The 22,373-nt window shown below is 44.1% G+C and overlaps 1 protein-coding gene across 1 annotated transcript in view; it reads right to left on the minus strand.

Moving 5' to 3' along the window:
• The window catches only part of LOC142476740 (uncharacterized), a 63,885-nt gene extending 43,776 nt beyond the window's left edge, over positions 1-20,109 (minus strand). The window contains exons 1-4 of the mRNA XM_075581901.1: positions 19,666-20,109; positions 17,325-17,537; positions 8,590-8,805; positions 6,600-6,815 (exon numbers count right to left, since the gene is read on the minus strand). Of these exons, the coding sequence (XP_075438016.1) occupies positions 6,600-6,815; positions 8,590-8,805; positions 17,325-17,537; positions 19,666-19,874 (854 nt within the window). The 5' untranslated portion in view covers positions 19,875-20,109. The remainder of the gene's footprint in view (positions 1-6,599; positions 6,816-8,589; positions 8,806-17,324; positions 17,538-19,665) is intronic.
• Between the last annotated feature and the right edge of the window lie 2,264 nt (positions 20,110-22,373).

Below are 22,373 nucleotides of genomic sequence, written 5' to 3' on the forward strand. Positions count from 1 at the left end.
AGGTGTAGATCCTTCATCATGGTCTGAAACCGCCATACGGGCATTTGATCTGCTAAAAAAGGCTTTTGTGTCAGCTCCCATCCTCAACCACCCGGATCCTAAACTTCCATTTACCTTGGAGGTAGATGCATCGGACATCGGGGCTGGAGCCGTCTTGTCACAGAGGACATCTCCCTTAGCTAAACTGCATCCATGTGCCTTCTTTTCGAAGAAATTTTCGGCCGCAGAACGGAATTACGATGTCGGGAACCGGGAGCTTTTGGCGATCAAATTGGCACTAGAAGAGTGGAGACACTTCTTAGAAGGTACTGAGACACCCATAACCATTCTTACAGACCATAAGAACCTTCTTTACTTAGAAGGGGCACGTCGTTTGAACTCTCGACAAGCCCGCTGGGCATTATTTTTTTCTCGATTTAATTTTCTCATCTCCTTCATCCCTGGCTCCAAGAATCTAAAGGCGGATGCTCTGTCTCGACAATTCCTTGCTGAAGACAAGTCTGAAGAGCAGCTAGAGACAATTATTCCCTCTAGATGTATCCTGTCCGCCAACTCGTTTGATATTATGGGCAAGATTCAATCCGAGCAATCACAGATTCCTATGGGGCTCAAGGTTCCGGAGGGAAGACTCTACACGGCGCCTCAACACCGCAAAAGGGTTCTCGAGTGGTGCCATTCCTCTAAGTCTGCAGGACATCCAGGGATACGGAAAACCAACGACCTTGTTCAACGTACCTTCTGGTGGCCTGAGAGGGCTAAGGATGTGGAGGAGTTCGTCAAAGCATGTGGCACTTGTGCTCGCAATAAAGTACCCCGGGTTAGACCTGCAGGCCTTCTTCTTCCCTTACCTATTCCAGACCGTCCTTGGAACCATATCTCTATGGATTTCATTGTGGAGCTCCCAGACTCCAAAGGAAAGAATACCATCCTTGTGGTAATTGATCGTTTTTCCAAACAAACTCACCTTGTTCCCTTAAGGGGTCTTCCAAATTCCTCCAGGCTGGCGGACATTTTTATCCAGGAGATTTTTCGTCTTCACGGAGTACCTGCAACCATCGTCTCTGATCGTGGGCCCCAGTTTGTGTCAAGATTTTGGAGAGCCTTTTCTCGGAGGATGGGTATTTCACTTCATTTTTCCTCGGGTTACCACCCACAGACCAATGGGCAGACGGAGAGGGCCAACCAAAACCTGGAACAATACCTTCGGTGTTTCATAGCCGAGACTCAGGATGATTGGGTAGATCTACTTCCTTGGGCTGAGTTTGCTCTTAACTCCCTTTGCAATGACTCCACTCAAGAATCACCCTTCTTCATAAATTGTGGCTTTCACCCTTCCCGCCTACCCTTCTCTACTATAACCTCAGGAGTACCAGCAGTTGATAAACGCATCTCCCGCTTAAAGGACTTATGGACAAAGACTCAGGAGAACTTAAGGGTGGCTACTGGGAGACAGAAACTTCAGGCAGATCGTCTTCGACGCCCGGTTCCAGAATTCGTCCCAGGAGACAGTGTTTGGCTTTCCTCCAGGAACATTCGTTTAAAGGTTCCTACCATGAAGTTAGCACCTAAGTTTCTCGGTCCTTTTCCTGTGGTCAAGAGGATTAATCCTGTGGCTTATCGTTTGCGTCTTCCACCCTCGTTGAAGATTCCTTCAGTCTTTCATGTTTCCTTACTTAAACCTGCATTCCGGAGTTCTCGCTTTTCTAAGTCCACGGTATCTCCACTTCCTCTTCTGGTCCAAGGTCAAGAGGAGTACGAGGTTCAGTTTATCCTGGATTCTAGGATCTCCAGAGGAGGGTTACAATATTTGGTTCACTGGAAGGGCTTTGGACCTGAGGAACGTTCCTGGATTCCCCACCGGGATCTCCACGCGCCTCGCCTCGTTCAGGCTTTCCATCGCAAGCATCCCTCCAAGCCATGTCATGGACGCCCGGAGGTCGCCCCTGAAGGGGGGGGTACTGTGAGGGTTTGGGAGTCACGCCGCCCTCGGCGTGCTCCTCACTCACCTACAGCTCCGACGGAGATCCCCGCAGCACACTCTCATTCCCTCACCGGAGCGCCGGTCACTGCTTCACGTGGGCGCGCGCGCGCACGCCAGGACTGCACTTCTAATCTCGGGCTGGCGGCTTCACCCGGTCACGCGCACGCAAACCCCGCTATACGGAGGCATGGCCACACGGCGTCGCCTCAACCCCTTAAAGTGTGTAGAGAAGCAAGGTATGAGCGTCAATCTTCACGTATATACATGTTCAACCCCTTAAAGGTACAGCGCATCAAAACATTGCTGCAATCAAATGCACTCAGACTACTGGGCTTTATGGCTCCTCCCATGGGACTCATTCTGGACCTATCCCTGCGGTATCCTGGCCCTTCTACACACCTCCACCTTGCTGCACTGCTATTGGACCCTCTCTCCTATATATACCTGGCAGAATCACTGACTCGTTGGCTGAGCATAGAACCAGTTGTTCTCACCATTCTCTGCCTCCCTAGTTCTCTTTGCAGACTTCCTCGTGAACCGAACCGGCTTCCGCTACGTCTTCCTGTACCTCTGGCAACCTGAACTCGGCATACGGCTACACGACTCTCCGCACCTCTGGCTTCCCGATCCTGGCTTACGGTAAACTACAACGTCCCTCTCTCCAACCCCGGACTTGGCAAACGGCCTTCCTACCAACCGTACCTCTCCTACCCCGATCCAGAACCCCAGACCAATCTACTCTCAAGACGTGCCCACGTGGCTGTGGGTGGCGTTCTAACCTTTCCCACCTCAGCACCGCGGTCCCGTCTCGTTTGTGGTGAGCACATCCTTACACTGCTCTTCTCAGACACCATCTCCTTGTACCTGGTAAGACGGATATTATATTAACATTACCATCCAACCACTATTATATTGGGGATTGAAAATTACACTAAAAAGTATTTATAGAAAATACTAAATTATTGTGATCTACTTAGATTTTGCATAGGCTTTGATACGGTTCCACACAAGAGGTTAATGTACAAAATAAAGCAAATTGGACTCTAAAAATATTTGCACCTGGATTGAAAACTGGTTGAAGGATACACAACATAGAGTTGTCGTAAATGGAACTTTTTCAGGTTGGGCTAAAGTCGTGAGTGGAGAACCTCAGGGATCGGTACTAGGACCCCTGCTTTTTAACTTGTTTGTTAATGACCTTGAGGTTGGCATCGAGAGCAAAGTCTCAATCTTTGCTGATGATACTAAATTGTGTAAGGTAGTAGAATCAGAGCAGGATGTACTTTCTCTCCAGAAGGACTTGGGGAGACTGGAAACTTGGGCAGGTAAATGGCAGATGAGGTTTAATACAGATAAATGTAAGGTTATGCATTTGAGAAACAAGAATAAACAGGAGACTTGCAAATTAAATGGGGATAAATTGGGGGAATCCTTGATGGAGAAGGATTTAGGAGTGCTTGTACACAGCAATAGTGCCCAAAGTCATGCAGTAACTGCAAAGGCAAACAAGATCTTATCTTACAATAAATGGGCAATGGTTTTAAGGGAAGTCCATGCTCAGTCACTCTCTCTGATAAGTGAATCATACAGATACAAGTACACACAGACAGATATGCCACATATCTGCAGGTCCTTACTCTGTCAGCTTCTCCTTGCTCTCTAGGCTCTCCCCTGGATTCTCCTTCGCGGGCATCACCTCTGCTTCCCCCTGCCCCACCTCGTTCTGCCTTCTCCCTCCTTTCTCCTCTTCTTCTGCTTTCTGCACTCCATCGGAGTTGTCATGTCTCCATTTATGCTCCTCTTCTCGTTCAAGGGCTTCCTGTTTGCTCTTCTCAGACACCATCTCCTTGTACCTGGTAAGACGGATATTATATTAACATTACCATCCAACCACTATTATATTGGGGATTGAAAATTACACTAAAAAGTATTTATAGAAAATACTAAATTATTGTGATCTACTTCGATTTTGCATAGGCTTTGATACGGTTCCACACGAGAGGTTAATGTACAAAATAAAGCAAATTGGACTCTAAAAATATTTGTACCTGGATTGAAAACTGGTTGAAGGATACACAACATAGAGTTGTCGTAAATGGAACTTTTTCAGGTTGGGCTAAAGTCGTGAGTGGAGTACCTCAGGGATCGGTACTAGGACCCCTGCTTTTTAACTTGTTTGTTAATGACCTTGAGGTTGGCATCGAGAGCAAAGTCTTAATCTTTGCTGATGATACTAAATTGTGTAAGGTAGTAGAATCAGAGCAGGATGTACTTTCTCTCCAGAAGGACTTGGGGAGACTGGAAACTTGGGCAGGTAAATGGCAGATGAGGTTTAATACAGATACATGTAAGGTTATGCATTTGAGAAACAAGAATAAACAGGAGACTTGCTAAATTAAATGGGGATAAATTGGGGGAATCCTTGATGGAGAAGGATTTAGGAGTGCTTGTACACAGCAATAGTGCCCAAAGTCATGCAGTAACTGCAAAGGCAAACAAGATCTTATCTTACAATAAATGGGCAATGGATGGAAGGGAAGTCCATGCTCAGTCACTCTCTCTGATAAGTGAATCATACAGATACAAGTACACACAGACCGATATGCCACATATCTGCAGGTCCTTACTCTGTCAGCTTCTCCTTGCTCTCTAGGCTCTCCCCTGGATTCTCCTCCTCGGGCATCACCGCTGCTTCCCCCTGCCCCACCTCATTCTGCCTTCTCCCTCCTTTCTCCTCTTCTTCTGCCTTCTGCACTCCATCGGAGTTGTCATGTCTCCATTTATGCTCCTCTTCTCGTTCAAGGGCTTCCTGTCTGCTATTCTCAGACACCATCTCCTTGTACCTGGTAAGACGGATATTATATTAACATTCTATTACTATTATACCACCAACCACTATTATATTGGGGATTGAAAATTACACTAAAATGTATTTATAGAAAATACTAAATTATTGTGATCTACTTAGATTTTGCATAGGCTTTGATACGGTTCCACACAAGAGGTTACTGTACAAAATAAAGCAAATTGGACTCTAAAAATATTTGCACCTGGATTGAAAACTGGTTGAAGGATACACAACATAGAGTTGTCGTAAATGGAACTTTTTCAGGTTGGGCTAAAGTCGTGAGTGGAGTACCTCAGGGATCGGTACTGGGACCCCTGCTTTTTAACTTGTTTGTTAATGACCTTGAGGTTGGCATCGAGAGCAAAGTCTTAATCTTTGCTGATGATACTAAATTGTGTAAGGTAGTAGAATCAGAGCAGGATGTAATTTCTCTCCAGAAGGACTTGGGGAGACTGGAAACTTGGGCAGGTAAATGGTAGATGAGGTTTAATACAGATAAATGTAAGGTTATGCATTTGAGAAACAAGAATAAACAGGAGACTTGCAAATTAAATGGGGATAAATTGGGGGAATCCTTGATGGAGAAGGATTTAGGAGTGCTTGTACACAGCAATAGTGCCCAAAGTCATGCAGTAACTGCAAAGGCAAACAAGATCTTATCTTACAATAAATGGGCAATGGATGGAAGGGAAGTCCATGCTCAGTCACTCTCTCTGATAAGTGAATCATACAGATACAAGTACACACAGACCGATATGCCACATATCTGCAGGTCCTTACTCTGTCAGCTTCTCCTTGCTCTCTAGGCTCTCCCCTGGATTCTCCTCCTCGGGCATCACCGCTGCTTCCCCCTGCCCCACCTCATTCTGCCTTCTCCCTCCTTTCTCCTCTTCTTCTGCCTTCTGCACTCCATCGGTGTTGTCATGTCTCCATTTATGCTCCTCTTCTCGTTCAAGGGCTTCCTGTTTGCTCTTCTCAGACACCATCTCCTTGTACCTGGTAAGACGGATATTATATTAACATTACCATCCAACCACTATTATATTGGGGATTGAAAATTACACTAAAAAGTATTTATAGAAAATACTAAATTATTGTGATCTACTTCGATTTTGCATAGGCTTTGATACGGTTCCACACGAGAGGTTAATGTACAAAATAAAGCAAATTGGACTCTAAAAATATTTGTACCTGGATTGAAAACTGGTTGAAGGATACACAACATAGAGTTGTCGTAAATGGAACTTTTTCAGGTTGGGCTAAAGTCGTGAGTGGAGTACCTCAGGGATCGGTACTAGGACCCCTGCTTTTTAACTTGTTTGTTAATGACCTTGAGGTTGGCATCGAGAGCAAAGTCTTAATCTTTGCTGATGATACTAAATTGTGTAAGGTAGTAGAATCAGAGCAGGATGTACTTTCTCTCCAGAAGGACTTGGGGAGACTGGAAACTTGGGCAGGTAAATGGCAGATGAGGTTTAATACAGATACATGTAAGGTTATGCATTTGAGAAACAAGAATAAACAGGAGACTTGCTAAATTAAATGGGGATAAATTGGGGGAATCCTTGATGGAGAAGGATTTAGGAGTGCTTGTACACAGCAATAGTGCCCAAAGTCATGCAGTAACTGCAAAGGCAAACAAGATCTTATCTTACAATAAATGGGCAATGGATGGAAGGGAAGTCCATGCTCAGTTACTCTCTCTGATAAGTGAATCATACAGATACAAGTACACACAGACCGATATGCCACATATCTGCAGGTCCTTACTCTGTCAGCTTCTCCTTGCTCTCTAGGCTCTCCCCTGGATTCTCCTCCTCGGGCATCACCGCTGCTTCCCCCTGCCCCACCTCATTCTGCCTTCTCCCTCCTTTCTCCTCTTCTTCTGCCTTCTGCACTCCATCGGAGTTGTCATGTCTCCATTTATGCTCCTCTTCTCGTTCAAGGGCTTCCTGTCTGCTATTCTCAGACACCATCTCCTTGTACCTGGTAAGACGGATATTATATTAACATTCTATTACTATTATACCACCAACCACTATTATATTGGGGATTGAAAATTACACTAAAATGTATTTATAGAAAATACTAAATTATTGTGATCTACTTAGATTTTGCATAGGCTTTGATACGGTTCCACACAAGAGGTTACTGTACAAAATAAAGCAAATTGGACTCTAAAAATATTTGCACCTGGATTGAAAACTGGTTGAAGGATACACAACATAGAGTTGTCGTAAATGGAACTTTTTCAGGTTGGGCTAAAGTCGTGAGTGGAGTACCTCAGGGATCGGTACTGGGACCCCTGCTTTTTAACTTGTTTGTTAATGACCTTGAGGTTGGCATCGAGAGCAAAGTCGCAATCTTTGCTGATGATACTAAATTGTGTAAGGTAGTAGAATCAGAGCAGGATGTAATTTCTCTCCAGAAGGACTTGGGGAGACTGGAAACTTGGGCAGGTAAATGGTAGATGAGGTTTAATACAGATAAATGTAAGGTTATGCATTTGAGAAACAAGAATAAACAGGAGACTTGCAAATTAAATGGGGATAAATTGGGGGAATCCTTGATGGAGAAGGATTTAGGAGTGCTTGTACACAGCAATAGTGCCCAAAGTCATGCAGTAACTGCAAAGGCAAACAAGATCTTATCTTACAATAAATGGGCAATGGATGGAAGGGAAGTCCATGCTCAGTCACTCTCTCTGATAAGTGAATCATACAGATACAAGTACACACAGACCGATATGCCACATATCTGCAGGTCCTTACTCTGTCAGCTTCTCCTTGCTCTCTAGGCTCTCCCCTGGATTCTCCTCCTCGGGCATCACCGCTGCTTCCCCCTGCCCCACCTCATTCTGCCTTCTCCCTCCTTTCTCCTCTTCTTCTGCCTTCTGCACTCCATCGGAGTTGTCATGTCTCCATTTATGCTCCTCTTCTCGTTCAAGGGCTTCCTGTCTGCTCTTCTCAGACACCATATCCTTGTACCTGGTAAGACGGATATTATATTAACATTACCATCCAACCACTATTATATTGGGGATTGAAAATTACACTAAAATGTATTTATAGAAAATTCTAAATAATTGTGATCTACTTAGATTTTGCATAGGCTTTGATACGGTTCCACACAAGAGGTTAATGTACAAAATAAAGCAAATTGGACTCTAAAAATATTTGCACCTGGATTGAAAACTGGTTGAAGGATACACAACATAGAGTTGTCGTAAATGGAACTTTTTCAGGTCGAGCTAAAGTCGTGAGTGGAGTACCTCAGGGATCGGTACTAGGACCCCTGCTTTTTAACTTGTTTGTTAATGACCTTGAGGTTGGCATCGAGAGCAAAGTCGCAATCTTTGCTGATGATACTAAATTGTGTAAGGTAGTAGAATCAGAGCAGGATGTAATTTCTCTCCAGAAGGACTTGGGGAGACTGGAAACTTGGGCAGGTAAATGGCAGATGAGGTTTAATACAGATAAATGTAAGGTTATGCATTTGAGAAACAAGAATAAACAGGAGACTTGCAAATTAAATGGGGATAAATTGGGGGAATCCTTGATGGAGAAGGATTTAGGAGTGCTTGTACACAGCAATAGTGCCCAAAGTCATGCAGTAACTGCAAAGGCAAACAAGATCTTATCTTACAATAAATGGGCAATGGATGGAAGGGAAGTCCATGCTCAGTCACTCTCTCTGATAAGTGAATCATACAGATACAAGTACACACAGACCGATATGCCACATATCTGCAGGTCCTTACTCTGTCAGCTTCTCCTTGCTCTCTAGGCTCTCCCCTGGATTCTCCTTCTCGGGCATCACCTCTGCTTCCCCCTGCCCCACCTCGTTCTGCCTTCTCCCTCCTTTCTCCTCTTCTTCTGCCTTCTGCACTCCATCGGAGTTGTCATGTCTCCATTTATGCTCCTCTTCTCGTTCAAGGGCTTCCTGTCTGCTCTTCTCAGACACCATCTCCTTGTACCTGGTAAGACGGATATTATATTAACATTACCATCCAACCACTATTATTTGGGGATTGAAAATTACACTAAAAAGTATTTATAGAAAATACTAAATTATTGTGATCTACTTAGATTTTGCATAGGCTTTGATACGGTTCCACACAAGAGGTTAATGTACAAAATAAAGCAAATTGGACTCTAAAAATATTTGCACCTGGATTGAAAACTGGTTGAAGGATACACAACATAGAGTTGTCGTAAATGGAACTTTTTCAGGTTGGGCTAAAGTCGTGAGTGGAGTACCTCAGGGATCGGTACTAGGACCCCTGCTTTTTAACTTGTTTGTTAATGACCTTGAGGTTGGCATCGAGAGCAAAGTCTTAATCTTTGCTGATGATACTAAATTGTGTAAGGTAGTAGAATCAGAGCAGGATGTAATTTCTCTCCAGAAGGACTTGGGGAGACTGGAAACTTGGGCAGGTAAATGGCAGATGAGGTTTAATACAGATAAATGTAAGGTTATGCATTTGAGAAACAAGAATAAACAGGAGACTTGCAAATTAAATGGGGATAAATTGGGGGAATCCTTGATGGAGAAGGATTTAGGAGTGCTTGTACACAGCAATAGTGCCCAAAGTCATGCAGTAACTGCAAAGGCAAACAAGATCTTATCTTACAATAAATGGGCAATGGATGGAAGGGAAGTCCATGCTCAGTCACTCTCTCTGATAAGTGAATCATACAGATACAAGTACACACAGACCGATATGCCACATATCTGCAGGTCCTTACTCTGTCAGCTTCTCCTTGCTCTCTAGGCTCTCCCCTGGATTCTCCTTCTCGGGCATCACCTCTGCTTCCCCCTGCCCCACCTCGTTCTGCCTTCTCCCTCCTTTCTCCTCTTCTTCTGCCTTCTGCACTCCATCGGAGTTGTCATGTCTCCATTTATGCTCCTCTTCTCGTTCAAGGGCTTCCTGTCTGCTTGTGAGGGTTTGGGAGTCACGCCGCCCTCGGCGTGCTCCTCACTCACCTACAGCTCCGACGGAGATCCCCGCAGCACACTCTCATTCCCTCACCGGAGCGCCGGTCACTGCTTCACGTGGGCGCGCGCGCGCACGCCAGGACTGCACTTCTAATCTCGGGCTGGCGGCTTCACCCGGTCACGCGCACGCAAACCCCGCTATACGGAGGCATGGCCACACGGCGTCGCCTCAACCCCTTAAAGGTACAGCGCATCAAAACATTGCTGCAATCAAATGCACTCAGACTACTGGGCTTTATGGCTCCTCCCATGGGACTCATTCTGGACCTATCCCTGCGGTATCCTGGCCCTTCTACACACCTCCACCTTGCTGCACTGCTATTGGACCCTCTCTCCTATATATACCTGGCAGAATCACTGACTCGTTGGCTGAGCATAGAACCAGTTGTTCTCACCATTCTCTGCCTCCCTAGTTCTCTTTGCAGACTTCCTCGTGAACCGAACCGGCTTCCGCTACGTCTTCCTGTACCTCTGGCAACCTGAACTCGGCATACGGCTACACGACTCTCCGCACCTCTGGCTTCCCGATCCTGGCTTACGGTAAACTACAACGTCCCTCTCTCCAACCCCGGACTTGGCAAACGGCCTTCCTACCAACCGTACCTCTCCTACCCCGATCCAGAACCCCAGACCAATCTACTCTCAAGACGTGCCCACGTGGCTGTGGGTGGCGTTCTAACCTTTCCCACCTCAGCACCGCGGTCCCGTCTCGTTTGTGGTGAGCACATCCTTACACTGCTCTTCTCAGACACCATCTCCTTGTACCTGGTAAGACGGATATTATATTAACATTACCATCCAACCACTATTATATTGGGGATTGAAAATTACACTAAAAAGTATTTATAGAAAATACTAAATTATTGTGATCTACTTAGATTTTGCATAGGCTTTGATACGGTTCCACACAAGAGGTTAATGTACAAAATAAAGCAAATTGGACTCTAAAAATATTTGCACCTGGATTGAAAACTGGTTGAAGGATACACAACATAGAGTTGTCGTAAATGGAACTTTTTCAGGTTGGGCTAAAGTCGTGAGTGGAGTACCTCAGGGATCGGTACTAGGACCCCTGCTTTTTAACTTGTTTGTTAATGACCTTGAGGTTGGCATCGAGAGCAAAGTCTCAATCTTTGCTGATGATACTAAATTGTGTAAGGTAGTAGAATCAGAGCAGGATGTACTTTCTCTCCAGAAGGACTTGGGGAGACTGGAAACTTGGGCAGGTAAATGGCAGATGAGGTTTAATACAGATAAATGTAAGGTTATGCATTTGAGAAACAAGAATAAACAGGAGACTTGCAAATTAAATGGGGATAAATTGGGGGAATCCTTGATGGAGAAGGATTTAGGAGTGCTTGTACACAGCAATAGTGCCCAAAGTCATGCAGTAACTGCAAAGGCAAACAAGATCTTATCTTACAATAAATGGGCAATGGTTTTAAGGGAAGTCCATGCTCAGTCACTCTCTCTGATAAGTGAATCATACAGATACAAGTACACACAGACAGATATGCCACATATCTGCAGGTCCTTACTCTGTCAGCTTCTCCTTGCTCTCTAGGCTCTCCCCTGGATTCTCCTTCGCGGGCATCACCTCTGCTTCCCCCTGCCCCACCTCGTTCTGCCTTCTCCCTCCTTTCTCCTCTTCTTCTGCTTTCTGCACTCCATCGGAGTTGTCATGTCTCCATTTATGCTCCTCTTCTCGTTCAAGGGCTTCCTGTTTGCTCTTCTCAGACACCATCTCCTTGTACCTGGTAAGACGGATATTATATTAACATTACCATCCAACCACTATTATATTGGGGATTGAAAATTACACTAAAAAGTATTTATAGAAAATACTAAATTATTGTGATCTACTTCGATTTTGCATAGGCTTTGATACGGTTCCACACGAGAGGTTAATGTACAAAATAAAGCAAATTGGACTCTAAAAATATTTGTACCTGGATTGAAAACTGGTTGAAGGATACACAACATAGAGTTGTCGTAAATGGAACTTTTTCAGGTTGGGCTAAAGTCGTGAGTGGAGTACCTCAGGGATCGGTACTAGGACCCCTGCTTTTTAACTTGTTTGTTAATGACCTTGAGGTTGGCATCGAGAGCAAAGTCTTAATCTTTGCTGATGATACTAAATTGTGTAAGGTAGTAGAATCAGAGCAGGATGTACTTTCTCTCCAGAAGGACTTGGGGAGACTGGAAACTTGGGCAGGTAAATGGCAGATGAGGTTTAATACAGATACATGTAAGGTTATGCATTTGAGAAACAAGAATAAACAGGAGACTTGCTAAATTAAATGGGGATAAATTGGGGGAATCCTTGATGGAGAAGGATTTAGGAGTGCTTGTACACAGCAATAGTGCCCAAAGTCATGCAGTAACTGCAAAGGCAAACAAGATCTTATCTTACAATAAATGGGCAATGGATGGAAGGGAAGTCCATGCTCAGTCACTCTCTCTGATAAGTGAATCATACAGATACAAGTACACACAGACCGATATGCCACATATCTGCAGGTCCTTACTCTGTCAGCTTCTCCTTGCTCTCTAGGCTCTCCCCTGGATTCTCCTCCTCGGGCATCACCGCTGCTTCCCCCTGCCCCACCTCATTCTGCCTTCTCCCTCCTTTCTCCTCTTCTTCAGCCTTCTGCACTCCATCGGAGTTGTCATGTCTCCATTTATGCTCCTCTTCTCGTTCAAGGGCTTCCTGTCTGCTATTCTCAGACACCATCTCCTTGTACCTGGTAAGACGGATATTATATTAACATTCTATTACTATTATACCACCAACCACTATTATATTGGGGATTGAATATTACACTAAAATGTATTTATAGAAAATACTAAATTATTGTGATCTACTTAGATTTTGCATAGGCTTTGATACGGTTCCACACAAGAGGTTACTGTACAAAATAAAGCAAATTGGACTCTAAAAATATTTGCACCTGGATTGAAAACTGGTTGAAGGATACACAACATAGAGTTGTCGTAAATGGAACTTTTTCAGGTTGGGCTAAAGTCGTGAGTGGAGTACCTCAGGGATCGGTACTGGGACCCCTGCTTTTTAACTTGTTTGTTAATGACCTTGAGGTTGGCATCGAGAGCAAAGTCGCAATCTTTGCTGATGATACTAAATTGTGTAAGGTAGTAGAATCAGAGCAGGATGTAATTTCTCTCCAGAAGGACTTGGGGAGACTGGAAACTTGGGCAGGTAAATGGTAGATGAGGTTTAATACAGATAAATGTAAGGTTATGCATTTGAGAAACAAGAATAAACAGGAGACTTGCAAATTAAATGGGGATAAATTGGGGGAATCCTTGATGGAGAAGGATTTAGGAGTGCTTGTACACAGCAATAGTGCCCAAAGTCATGCAGTAACTGCAAAGGCAAACAAGATCTTATCTTACAATAAATGGGCAATGGATGGAAGGGAAGTCCATGCTCAGTCACTCTCTCTGATAAGTGAATCATACAGATACAAGTACACACAGACCGATATGCCACATATCTGCAGGTCCTTACTCTGTCAGCTTCTCCTTGCTCTCTAGGCTCTCCCCTGGATTCTCCTCCTCGGGCATCACCGCTGCTTCCCCCTGCCCCACCTCATTCTGCCTTCTCCCTCCTTTCTCCTCTTCTTCTGCCTTCTGCACTCCATCGGTGTTGTCATGTCTCCATTTATGCTCCTCTTCTCGTTCAAGGGCTTCCTGTTTGCTCTTCTCAGACACCATCTCCTTGTACCTGGTAAGACGGATATTATATTAACATTACCATCCAACCACTATTATATTGGGGATTGAAAATTACACTAAAAAGTATTTATAGAAAATACTAAATTATTGTGATCTACTTCGATTTTGCATAGGCTTTGATACGGTTCCACACGAGAGGTTAATGTACAAAATAAAGCAAATTGGACTCTAAAAATATTTGTACCTGGATTGAAAACTGGTTGAAGGATACACAACATAGAGTTGTCGTAAATGGAACTTTTTCAGGTTGGGCTAAAGTCGTGAGTGGAGTACCTCAGGGATCGGTACTAGGACCCCTGCTTTTTAACTTGTTTGTTAATGACCTTGAGGTTGGCATCGAGAGCAAAGTCTTAATCTTTGCTGATGATACTAAATTGTGTAAGGTAGTAGAATCAGAGCAGGATGTACTTTCTCTCCAGAAGGACTTGGGGAGACTGGAAACTTGGGCAGGTAAATGGCAGATGAGGTTTAATACAGATACATGTAAGGTTATGCATTTGAGAAACAAGAATAAACAGGAGACTTGCTAAATTAAATGGGGATAAATTGGGGGAATCCTTGATGGAGAAGGATTTAGGAGTGCTTGTACACAGCAATAGTGCCCAAAGTCATGCAGTAACTGCAAAGGCAAACAAGATCTTATCTTACAATAAATGGGCAATGGATGGAAGGGAAGTCCATGCTCAGTTACTCTCTCTGATAAGTGAATCATACAGATACAAGTACACACAGACCGATATGCCACATATCTGCAGGTCCTTACTCTGTCAGCTTCTCCTTGCTCTCTAGGCTCTCCCCTGGATTCTCCTCCTCGGGCATCACCGCTGCTTCCCCCTGCCCCACCTCATTCTGCCTTCTCCCTCCTTTCTCCTCTTCTTCTGCCTTCTGCACTCCATCGGAGTTGTCATGTCTCCATTTATGCTCCTCTTCTCGTTCAAGGGCTTCCTGTCTGCTATTCTCAGACACCATCTCCTTGTACCTGGTAAGACGGATATTATATTAACATTCTATTACTATTATACCACCAACCACTATTATATTGGGGATTGAAATTTACACTAAAATGTATTTATAGAAAATACTAAATTATTGTGATCTACTTAGATTTTGCATAGGCTTTGATACGGTTCCACACAAGAGGTTACTGTACAAAATAAAGCAAATTGGACTCTAAAAATATTTGCACCTGGATTGAAAACTGGTTGAAGGATACACAACATAGAGTTGTCGTAAATGGAACTTTTTCAGGTTGGGCTAAAGTCGTGAGTGGAGTACCTCAGGGATCGGTACTGGGACCCCTGCTTTTTAACTTGTTTGTTAATGACCTTGAGGTTGGCATCGAGAGCAAAGTCGCAATCTTTGCTGATGATACTAAATTGTGTAAGGTAGTAGAATCAGAGCAGGATGTAATTTCTCTCCAGAAGGACTTGGGGAGACTGGAAACTTGGGCAGGTAAATGGTAGATGAGGTTTAATACAGATAAATGTAAGGTTATGCATTTGAGAAACAAGAATAAACAGGAGACTTGCAAATTAAATGGGGATAAATTGGGGGAATCCTTGATGGAGAAGGATTTAGGAGTGCTTGTACACAGCAATAGTGCCCAAAGTCATGCAGTAACTGCAAAGGCAAACAAGATCTTATCTTACAATAAATGGGCAATGGATGGAAGGGAAGTCCATGCTCAGTCACTCTCTCTGATAAGTGAATCATACAGATACAAGTACACACAGACCGATATGCCACATATCTGCAGGTCCTTACTCTGTCAGCTTCTCCTTGCTCTCTAGGCTCTCCCCTGGATTCTCCTCCTCGGGCATCACCGCTGCTTCCCCCTGCCCCACCTCATTCTGCCTTCTCCCTCCTTTCTCCTCTTCTTCTGCCTTCTGCACTCCATCGGAGTTGTCATGTCTCCATTTATGCTCCTCTTCTCGTTCAAGGGCTTCCTGTCTGCTCTTCTCAGACACCATATCCTTGTACCTGGTAAGACGGATATTATATTAACATTACCATCCAACCACTATTATATTGGGGATTGAAAATTACACTAAATATATTTATAGAAAATACTAAATTATTGTGATCTACTTAGATTTTGCATAGGCTTTGATACGGTTCCACACAAGAGGTTAATGTACAAAATAAAGCAAATTGGACTCTAAAAATATTTGCACCTGGATTGAAAACTGGTTGAAGGATACACAACATAGAGTTGTCGTAAATGGAACTTTTTCAGGTTGGGCTAAAGTCGTGAGTCGAGTACCTCAGGGACCGGTACTGGGACCCCTGCTTTTTAACTTGTTTGTTAATGACCTTGAGGTTGGCATCGAGAGCAAAGTCTCAATCTTTGCTGATGAAACTAAATTGTGTAAGGTAGTAGAATCAGAGCAGGATGTACTTTCTCTCCAGAAGGACTTGGGGAGACTGGAAACTTGGGCAGGTAAATGGCAGATGAGGTTTAATACAGATAAATGTAAGGTTATGCATTTGAGAAACAAGAATAAACAGGAGACTTGCAAATTAAATGGGGATAAATTGGGGGAATCCTTGATGGAGAAGGATTTAGGAGTGCTTGTACACAGCAATAGTGCCCAAAGTCATGCAGTAACTGCAAAGGCAAACAAGATCTTATCTTACAATAAATGGGCAATGGTTTTAAGGGAAGTCCATGCTCAGTCACTCTCTCTGATAAGTGAATCATACAGATACAAGTACACACAGACCGATATGCCACATATCTGCAGGTCCTTACTCTGTCAGCTTCTCCTTGCTCTCTAGGCTCTCCCCTGGATTCTCCTTCGCGGGCATCACCTCTGCTTCCCCCTGCCCCACCTCGTTCTGCCTTCTCCCTCCTTTCTCCTCTTCTTCTGCTTTCTGCACTCCATCGGAGTTGTCATGTCTCCATTTATGCTCCTCTTCTCGTTCAAGGGCTTCCTGTTTGCTCTTCTCAGACACCATCTCCTTGTACCTGGTAAGACGGATATTATATTAACATTACCATCCAACCACTATTATATTGGGGATTGAAAATTACACTAAAAAGTATTTATAGAAAATACTAAATTATTGTGATCTACTTCGATTTTGCATAGGCTTTGATACGGTTCCACACAAGAGGTTAATGTACAAAATAAAGCAAATTGGACTCTAAAAATATTTGCACCTGGATTGAAAACTGGTTGAAGGATACACAACATAGAGTTGTCATAAATGGAACTTTTTCAGGTTGGGCTAAAGTCGTGAGTGGAGTACCTCAGGGATCGGTACTGGGACCCCTGCTTTTTAACTTGTTTGTTAATGACCTTGAGGTTGGCATCGAGAGCAAAGTCTCAATCTTTGCTGATGATACTAAATTGTGTAAGGTAGTAGAATCAGAGCAGGATGTAATTTCTCTCCAGAAGGACTTGGGGAGACTGGAAACTTGGGCAGGTAAATGGCAGATGAGGTTTAATACAGATAAATGTAAGGTTATGCATTTGAGAAACAAGAATAAACAGGAGACTTGCAAATTAAATGGGGATAAATTGGGGGAATCCTTGATGGAGAAGGATTTAGGAGTGCTTGTACACAGCAATAGTGCCCAAAGTCATGCAGTAACTGCAAAGGCAAACAAGATCTTATCTTACAATAAATGGGCAATGGATGGAAGGGAAGTCCATGCTCAGTCACTCTCTCTGATAAGTGAATCATACAGATACAAGTACACACAGACCGATATGCCACATATCTGCAGGTCCTTACTCTGTCAGCTTCTCCTTGCTCTCTAGGCTCTCCCCTGGATTCTCCTCGGGCATCACCTCTGCTTCCCCCTGCCCCACCTCGTTCTGCCTTCTCCCTCCTTTCTCCTCTTCTTCTGCCTTCTGCATTCCATCAGAGTTGTCATGTCTCCATTTATGCTCCTCTTCTCGTTCAAGGGCTTCCTGTCTCCTCTTCTCAGACACCATCTCCTTGTACCTGGTAAGACGGATATTATATTAACATTACCATCCAACCACTATTATATTGGGGATTGAAAATTACACTAAAAAGTATTTATAGAAAATACTAAATTATTGTGATCTACTTAGATTTTGCATAGGCTTTGATACGGTTCCACACAAGAGGTTAATGTACAAAATAGTGTACAGCAATAGTGCCCAAAGTCATGCAGTAACTGCAAAGGCAAACAAGATCTTATCTTACAATAAATGGCCAATGGATTTAAGGGAAGTAAACATAATTATGCCCCTTTACAAAGCATTAGTAAGACCACACCTTAAATATGGAGTACAATTGTAGGCACCAGTCCTTAGAAAAGACATTATAATTTGGAGAAAGTGCAGAGAAGAGCCACCAAATTAATACATGGGACAAATAATCTGATTTATGAGGAGAGGCTAGCTAAATTCGATTTTTTTACATTAGAAACGAGGCAGCTAAGAGGGGATATGATAATTTTGAAAATGTGGAATTCATTACCCATGGAGACTGTGATGGCAGATACAATAGATGTGTAAAAAAAAGGTTGGACATCTTTTTAGAAAGGAAATACAGGGATATACCAAATAAGTATACATGGGAAAGATGTTGATCCAGGGAGTAATGTGATTGCCAATTCTTGGAGTCAGGAATGGACTTATTTTTCCCCTAATGAGATATCATTAGATGATATTTTACTGGGGTTTTTTGTTTGCCTTTCTATGGATCAATATACTGTAAATAGGGTTATAGGATAAAGTATCTGTCATCCACATTTAGCGTAGGTTGAACTTGATGGACGAATGTGTAACATCCCATAGAACATAACACAGGTAGTAAGTCACAAAAAATGACACCTTGGCAGCTCCTGCCGTGTTAATCTCTAATGTTTCATTTCAACTAAATCTTGATTTTCTGCCGAGTTTGCATCTGTTTATTACCATATTTCACCGGCATAATCTGTTACCATGGCAACACCTGCCTTCTTAATGTGGGTGAATGGTGGCGGACATTGCTCACCCGCCATTTCTTTCTTTTCATTAATGTTACATCGTGGATGATACATCGGAGTACACACAGGTACAGTAGTCAACAAGCTTAGCTAATCAGAAATCAGACTATTATATATACATTCATACAGATATATATATATATATATGTAATCACCACTATTATTAAGGTTATGGTGGGTAAAAAAAGTGACAAAAACCCTCCACAGTAAAGCATAAAGCAACTGTAAATATTACTGTATGTTCATTTGCATGTCTTAGACAGGTCTGCAACCCTGTCTTTCCCCATTGTCGCCCAGCATACAGCGCTTCCACTGCAGCAAGGGATACTGGGAAATGACATGCAAATGAACACTCAGTGCCACCTTTTGTCTCAAGCTCGTATTACACAAGCAAATCCTCAAGCCAATGCATGCTGTTTTAAACACAGCTTTTAGACAGAGGCTGGGATGAGATGCAAAGCCATTAAACCCACTCACAGACATGTTTCAACCTTGATGGGTATCATCAGTGTGAGGTTGGTCTTAATGGCTAAGCAGGTTTGAGACTAGACTAGGTAATCACCACTATTATTAAGGTTATGGTGGGTAAAAAAAGTGACAAAAACCCTCCACAGTAAAGCATAAAGCAACTGTAAATATTACTGTATGTTCATTTGCATGTCTTAGACAGGTCTGCAACCCTGTCTTTCCCCATTATCGCCCAGCATACAGCGCTTCCACTGCAGCAAGGGTTGCAGACCTGTCTAAGACATGCAAATGAACATACAGTAATATTTACAGTTGTTTTATATATATGTATGTATATATATATGTATATATCTATGTATATATATATATATATATATATATATATATATATATATGTATATGTATATGTGTATGCAACAGATGCTACTCTTAGTGGATTGCAGCCATTTTAATCTCCCCACGAGACAAATTTTCGGCAACTCATATTTACAAAATTCAATTTTTTTTCTTAATGAGCGGGGTTGCTGCAAACCGCAGCAATGCTAAAAATGAGAGAAGGCGGTTAGATTTCACGGTGAGAAGAGCACATTACTGCTTTAAAACCACTGCCCCCCATGTCCGTCCCCATCCCTCCCCCCCCCGTACCTCCGTCGCTGCAAGTAGCCTCTGCACAGGGCCTGGAGCAGCGTGATATCTTGAATGTGTCTCCTGTACCTCCGTCGCTGGCTGCATCCCCTCCACAAAGCGTGGATAAACGCCACGGCACTCTGCCTGTGGTCCAGCTGCCGTCTTACACGGAACGACCTCCAGCGTGTCTGCAGAGGCACACACATGGCAAAGCAGCAGGTCGCCATATCCAGGCATGGAGCAATGGATGCTGCGCGCTAACCCACACACTGCCAAAGTGGTCTTAAAGCAATTTGGTAACAGAGGCAGCTCCTTATCGCAGAAGAAGCAGGCACCAGTTATGAGTTATCAAAGTTTGAGGTCTCATCCCTGAAATGTTAGTGTTTGAAATGCAGTGAAGTTCCAGCCACGGAACATTCTAAAGATGCATTTTTTGTAAAGATGATCAAGACCATTGCGACCGTCACGGCATTCTGTGACAAAAGGCATATGGTGGCTCAGGAATAGGTGGGACTCTACAATGTGGGATATTGTACCCGGGTCTCCAACACCCTTTTATATTAAAGATCCTAAGAAAACCTCAGAAATCTCTGCAGATACTCATGAGATCTCAAAAGCGGATCAATCTTTGAACTCCCACCTATGTCCATTAACCTTTAGAGTTCATTTATGTCTTATTTGGTATGTCACTGGCACTTACCGAGGCCCCTACCCCCAACACGGGCTCCCCCACAAGCCTCACTCCCCCATAGTAATGGCCAATAGCCCTATTAGCCACTTATTGGCTGCTAGTTAATATAAACACATTATATACGTTAAACGCTGAAATAACAGACATTGATATAAACTAAACTGACTATATAATCTATTCCATAGAGTCCCAATGTGGTTACCGAGGCTCTCAGGGAGGTTTTTTAGGGACTGATCAGGATAAATATGATAAATGTTAGTATTTCGCTGCCTCAGCAGGTTCTGCTCTTTAAAAAAATCTTTTAAGTGTTATGTAGCCCTGTTTCCCCGTAAACAAGATGGCTACTGGTGCTGCCCTTTACCTGTTGGCTCACAGGGGCCTAAGCCGCCGCCACGGGGAGCCTAGGGTGATATACTTACAACCTTGGTGCAGCGCCTCCACCTGAGAGGGATCCCAACGTAGTGGGAGGAGCTCCTCACAGGACCCAAACAATGAACACACACAATGTAAAATAGAAAGGCCTTTACTGTAACATATCTTATACTCTATAATACCTTATAACTCTATGTGACTAAAGATACAACTGCCACACGCCTCACACGGCTGTACCCCACCACCGTGTAACCCACACTGTGTCCAGAGAATCCCAGTCCCACAAGGTCCCACACCCACCCCAATGTGTGTGACTGCGCGGCCCACTAAATGGAGTGTAGTACAGTTGGTGCACGTTCTGTAAGGTACCTGCCGGGTGCTCCAGCAACCGGACGCGCCGACTGAACAGACAAGGGATTCGCTGATCCAACCATAGCCTCCGCGACGAGTCTGCCTCCGCGTGGGGTGGTTTCCCGCTGGAGTGTCCCACCTTGATGACAGTCTTTGTCAGCAGGAGTGATCTGGTCCCAGGTCCCAGCTGTGTCCCTGATCTATTTACTAGCTAGTGGGGCAGGGTCCCTACCTAAGGGCCTGTCCCTGTAGCAGCTACAAACTAATTGGTGGAGCCGGGGCCTAGCTGGGGCCTAGGGGGAATCTGGCCTATGGCAGAGGGTCACAGACCCCTGTTCACATACCTCCTACCCCTGTCCTGTCCCAGCACTTACTGACACTTCCTATTCCAGCCACAAAATAGTATCTCCTGCAGGAGACCTAGCCGAGCGATTGGCTCCCTGGCGTCGTGTGGTACTCCTGCCCCTAAGCACCTATGGGCCGCCATGTGCGCTCACTCCACTGTGCATGTGCAACCCTTCAATGGCCGCCACGCACTTTCTGCGCGAGCCTTTGCGCATGCGTATGCACCAATCCAACATGGCGGCACCCTGCAGAGGGGCCGCTGGCGAGCTCGCCGCCACCCGCAACCATACGGCAGCAGCGGAGTTAAGAGGAGAGAGGGCGGGGAACCGGGGAGCCAGAGGGGACCTGGCTACAGTTAGAAATTATGTCTCCATTAATCTCTTGCTTCAGATGTTACCATGGTAAACTTTATACAGCACTGGGCCCTGGGGAGAGCTCTATTTTAACCTCCCAGACACTTAATATTGCATAAGCTTCTATCTCCTGAACAAAGCATCAGATTTTAAAAATAAAAACCGTGTTGGAAAGAGCAATCGTGTTTTTTTAATATAATTTATTTTTTAAACTATATACAGGGAAAAACAAAACAAACAAAAAAAACAAGGTTTGAATACGTAGTATGATTAATCCTTTCACTGCTGGAGATGCCTGCAACACATTGTTCCCTGACAGTGAAAGGTTTAAGCCAGGGGTAAGCAAGCTTTGTCTGCACCCACAAGAAGCCGCCGGAGACAAGGTAAGAGCCTTACAGAGGCCTCGCGCTCTCCCCCGGCATTTAATTTAAATGTTGTGGGGAAGAGCATGGGGCTTCTAAGCGCCACACTCTGAAAATATTGTGCCCCCCAGTTTGCGCACCCCTGGGTTAGGCCACGGATTGTGCTCTATGCAGGGTGCAGCGGTAATCCAGCTAACACTAGGGTGTTGACCTCATCTGTATGCTCACAGCAGCGAGTTTCATTCTCAGGAA

Source organism: Ascaphus truei, unplaced genomic scaffold (assembly GCF_040206685.1).
Source record: "Ascaphus truei isolate aAscTru1 unplaced genomic scaffold, aAscTru1.hap1 HAP1_SCAFFOLD_1678, whole genome shotgun sequence".
In the NCBI taxonomy this organism is placed as follows: domain Eukaryota; kingdom Metazoa; phylum Chordata; class Amphibia; order Anura; family Ascaphidae; genus Ascaphus; species Ascaphus truei.